Source organism: Dioscorea cayenensis, chromosome 2 (genome assembly GCF_009730915.1).
Source record: "Dioscorea cayenensis subsp. rotundata cultivar TDr96_F1 chromosome 2, TDr96_F1_v2_PseudoChromosome.rev07_lg8_w22 25.fasta, whole genome shotgun sequence".
Lineage (NCBI taxonomy): Eukaryota > Viridiplantae > Streptophyta > Magnoliopsida > Dioscoreales > Dioscoreaceae > Dioscorea > Dioscorea cayenensis.
In genome coordinates, this window is record NC_052472.1 from 20,805,000 (window position 1) to 20,810,168 (window position 5,169).

The window sequence follows — 5,169 nt, forward strand, 5'->3', positions numbered from 1 at the left end:
AACTCTTATTTTGGAATTTCATGGCACATAAGACTAAGTTATTATTTATGAGAGTGATGTTTAGTGCTCTATAAATTATAGAATGACTTGGGTGAGAAATTTTTGTTTTTTCCCATTGTCAAAACATGTAGTCAATATTTTTAGTTATAATTGTGGATAGAAATCATTGAACTTCCTGAAAGCTATTGCTGAGGAAACATGCGGTAGCAAATTGAAATCGAATACTGACGAAAGGATTCTACCATTCCAAAAAATAGGGTAGGCTATATGTTATGATTTTTCAATTGTTATATAGTCCTTCCCAATTTATTTAACACTTTTATCTTACTCTCAATCTTGCATTGATCAAACCTAATAATATATATATTTCATAATATAAAATTCTAATTAATAATTTCATGTGCTCATCTTTCTCAGAACTCAACATTATTATATTGGGATGGTACAAACCAAACATTAGTTATTCTTCATAAAAATTTCAAAATGAACATATTACATAATTTTAGTGATTATATAAATAACAATATAATCACTACTTAAATCCACTAATATAATTAATAAAAGCCAAAAGTTGTTCATAAGATGATCCTCCTTCAATACTATCCCTTATTTTCTCTCCCAACTCCTTAGCCCTTCTCCTTATCTCAAAACCCTCTTCATCCACCATCACTTTCCGGATAGCCCCATCCACCTTCTCCCACTTCAAAACCTCATGTCTTTTCTCCCACTCCCTCACCATCGCTCCCACCTTCAAATATTCAGTTATCAGCAGTGCATTCCTTGGTTGTTCCGAATGAATGGGCCACGTCAACATGGCAACTCCCATGCTCATCCCTTCCATGCATGAATTCCATCCACAGTGACTCATGAAAGCTGCTGTTGAACCATGAGCTAGTATATCCAGTTGTGGTGCCCATCCTCTCACCACCATTCCCATCCCTTCAACTCTCTTCTCAAAGTCCAACAGCAAACTCTTCACCCTCTCATGATCAGGCTCTGCTTCCTGACTTACATCCCCTCTATCAGCATCCCTTACAACCCATATAAACCTCTGCTTGCTTTTCTCCAATCCCAATGCTATCTGCTCTATCTGCTCAACCTGAATTGTTGTTGAGCTTCCAAAAGCTACATACACCACTGACTTGGGCGGTTGCTTGTCCAACCATTCAAGACATGGATGACAAGGTCCAGATTTATGATCAGTACTTACAGCAAGTGGACTCACAGGTCCCACTGCAAAAATCTTCTTACCAACAAAGTCATCTTGTTTGGCAAGAAGATCAATGAAAGCTCCTTCAATGGCGAGTGACGTGTTGAAGAGCATACCTTCGCATGGGGTCTCATAGTAATGTTTTTTACAGAAGGTAATTACCTCTTCAGGGACGCTGTCTTGTAAGGGAGGGGGAGGGGGAGAGGGAGAGGGAGAGAAGAGGATGTGGTTATCCGACCATGTTTTGGAGGTGCTTTCGTAGTGGTAGGAGAGTATAAAGTTGGCAGGGACGCACTGGAAATTGAAGGTGTGGATGGAGGGAATAGAGGCGGCGTCATTGCTGACGAAGGACATGAGAGTGTCGTAGATGAGGATGAGAGGGGAGGAGGAGGAGAGGGAGTGAAGGAGAGAGGAAAGAGGAGAACGGAGGTGGTGGATGACGAACTCCCAAATGGGGACTAAGTGGGAAGGGAAGTTGTGAGTGGAGTTGGGGTTGGGGGTGGATGGAGGAAGAGAAGGGATGGGGATATCATGGAAGGTGATGTTGTGGAGTGATGCAGAGGTCCAGCCTCGGAGACGGTGGCGAGCTTGGTTGTTGTGGATGGAGGAGGAGGCGAAGTGGACGGGAAGGCCATGGGATGAGAGAAGGAGGGAGAAATGAAGGAGTGTATTAAGGTGGCCTTGTGCTGGGAATGGAACTACTAGAATTGGGACTTTGTTATCCCGGTTTGGGAATTCCATTTCTTGGGATAATGATGATGATGCTTTGAGTGGAGGGATGCAGAGTGATCTGATTATATAAAGAAGGTGGCGGCTGTGTAACCGGGCAGTCGGGCCAGAGTTTTTTTGTAGGGCCTGGACCCGGTGATTTTTGCCTGGTGGACTAAGCGCTTGGCGCCTTTTTCTTGGGCAAGAGGAAAGACATGGTTGACTGGATTGGCTTGGGAAACAAGGTAGCTTACAGAATAGTGTTGAAAATTCAAGTTTGCCGTGCTTGTGTTTCAAGCTTTTGTATTATATGTATATGATTATACAGTATGTTGGAATTTATATTTAAAAAAAAAATGTTGGAATTTATTGGTTGAGACTTGAGAGGAAGTGGACGGACAGGCTACATAGATATATTATTTTCTATTATGAGGTGCATGATGGTGATGGTGATATATATATTTTGGGGTTATTAAATGAAAATAAATATATAGTTCTATGTATTATAATGTTATGAATTATTGCATGAAAAACCTATAACAATTTATTATTACAATGATAGTGTCATTTAAGTCTAACATAAAAATATATATATATATATATATTCAACCATTTTTTTTCAATGATTGAGGTTTATTTGAAGTGGTTTGTTAAAATATGTAAAAATTTTCATGTGTGATTGTTTGCAACTACTTGATAAATTATTTTTTAAAAAAATTTGAAAATATGTTAATATTTGGAATATATATATATATATATATTTAAATGTATTTAAAATTTTAAGAGCCATGAATAGAAAATGGTATATTTATCAAGGTTGTCAGACCCGGCTCAGAACGACCCTGGGCTAAGCCTTTAGGGGTCGGTCAATGGGTTCGGCTGGGTCAAACGGGGGTTGAACCGGGGTCAATAATTAAATATAAAAAAATATTATAATAATTAATAATGAACAAATATAATATTAAACCCATAATTATATTATAAAAACCTACTCAAATTTGATATTTAAATTGATAAATGACTTTATATACAGTAGACTTTTCTAATTATGTCATTTATTTTTACAATTTTTAAATATTTACAAATTTAATATATTAATATATAATTATCGAACTTCTCTCGGTGTTATTTATTTATTTATTTATTGGTTGATTTTGTTAAAATAAACAATAAATTAATTCACTAATTCTTATATCTCAATTGAGTTTTTATTTTGTTTTAAATATTCTTATATTTTTTATTTAATTAGAATACTTTTAATTTTATATTTTTTTATAATAAAAATTACCCCTCATTTATTGTTTTTATTTTTCTTAATAAATTAAATTTTTTTAGAAAAGTATTTATATAACACATTAATATATTTTTATTTTTTTAAATGTTAATTTTTTATTAGTATGTTTATGATATATATATATTGTAATTCTATTTATCGATTATAAATTATAAATTAATATTAATAAATATACACGATTTTTGTGTTTCTAATGAGAAAATAATAATAAATTATTGAAATATTGTATTAAACATTGTGACCCGGATTGACCCTGCAGGTCAACCGACTTCCTGTTGAACCGCCTTGGGATCACCGGGTTAGCAACGATTTTTAATACCGGGTCAATGGGGATATACTCGAGCGCTACTGGCGTTCCCTGTTTTTCCAGTTAAACTGGCCGGACTGGTCCGAGTCTAACAACCTTGATATTTATGTAAAAGATGATAAGTAATTATCTGTCTTCGGTAAATATCTTGAGTGGGTATCGAACTTTGGTCAAATTTTTCTTTGAGTATTGAACTTTGATTTGCATAATTTTAGTCATTCAATTTCAATTTCATTTCATTGGGAGGGTACCGAGAACTCTCCGGCATGATTTTACCAACATGGTTGTCAGAAATGTTATGTAATCTACCCTCCATGCCACGTCAGAAGCCACTTAAGCCCTTTAAAAATCTCCATCGTCCCCACCGTCTTCCCTCTTTTCCCCCTTCTTCTCCGTCCTAACAAAACCCCAGTGGCCTTAGCCAGCCTAGTACATATGCCTTCTTTTTTCAAGTGGAGATCTCGACGTTGGAGTCCAACAATGCTTGAAGTCGGCGATGAAAGTGAAGTATTTTTTTGGTAAAAGATCCAAAAAACAAGAAGTTGAGTCTGTCTTCTAGCTTCTATTTTCATCATCTATAAGCCTTCTCTATAGTAACCATGTTGTAGTGATTTTCATGCATGAGAGAGAATGTTCAAAGGATGTAATAAGTTGTATGATAGTTTCTTTTTCTTTGATTACCAAAAGGCATTGTAATGTTTGTTGTTGTGCATAACATGGGCTAAGAAAGTGTAAATTTTTATCATAACGAAGTTATTGGTCACACAGGATGGATAGACCCATGGGTCTTTCTGTAACAATATGAACTTGAAGAATATAAAGGTCTAGGAAATTCACCACAGGAATTTCATAGGAAAAATATAAAGGTACAACATGATCCTACATGCAATTTGCACAATTACCAGTTACCATTCAATATGCAGATAATGAATCCATAGGAAATTCATTTAATAAATGTTCCTAGCTGTCTCAGAGGATTGCAGAATCTTGCTTCTAGTATAATACAAGTTTATCCATTAAAAAAACCATGCTAATTCAAAGAAACATCTTGACAAACCTGCAAATTTATTTAACATTTTAAAGTTGAGACACAAAAAATTCCATCGATGAAGCAACTTTACAAAACTTTACATTTCATGTAACATATTTGAGAATTAAAGCATATTTAAAAAAAGATTCAGACAATGAAGACATCAACATTTACATCAAATACAAAAAATAATAATAATAATAATAACATAGTATGCCAAAGTCTAACTTTTGAAAAACACCAAAATAATACATAACATCTTTCATTTTGCTCTCCCAGTAATAGAACCTCCAGCTTCTCCAGAACCTATTGGACCCATACATTTCTTTTCTTTACTGTTTATCCTTGGGTGGAGGCCTTATCCCAGGTGTTGTTAAGGCTACAGGTGGCTTTTTGGCAAGGATCTTTCTTATTTTAAACTCCACAGTGAGTTGTTGAAAAAGTGGATAAATCACGATAATTAAAAAGAAAGAAAAGAGCTACAACAGTCTCCCACAGAACCCCTGTGGGAAAAACAAAATACAGAAACAACAACAACAGCCACGAGAAGTGGTGGAACAGGGGACAAAAAACATAACCAAAAAAACACGGCACACAAGAAGTAACGACACAACAGAGCC

General features: G+C 35.3%; 1 protein-coding gene across 1 annotated transcript; it reads right to left on the reverse strand.

Moving 5' to 3' along the window:
- Positions 1-532: 532 nt before the first annotated feature.
- LOC120274603 (cis-zeatin O-glucosyltransferase 2-like) lies at positions 533-1,951 on the reverse strand. The gene has a single exon (XM_039281150.1). It carries the CDS (start codon positions 1,949-1,951, stop codon positions 533-535), a length of 1,419 nt encoding a protein of 472 aa, XP_039137084.1.
- Positions 1,952-5,169: the final 3,218 nt, after the last annotated feature.

Coding starts and splice junctions, on each gene's coding strand:
- LOC120274603 (XM_039281150.1), bottom strand. CDS start 1,951: ATGGAATTCCCAAACCGGGATAACAAAGTCCCAATTCTAGTAGTTCCA.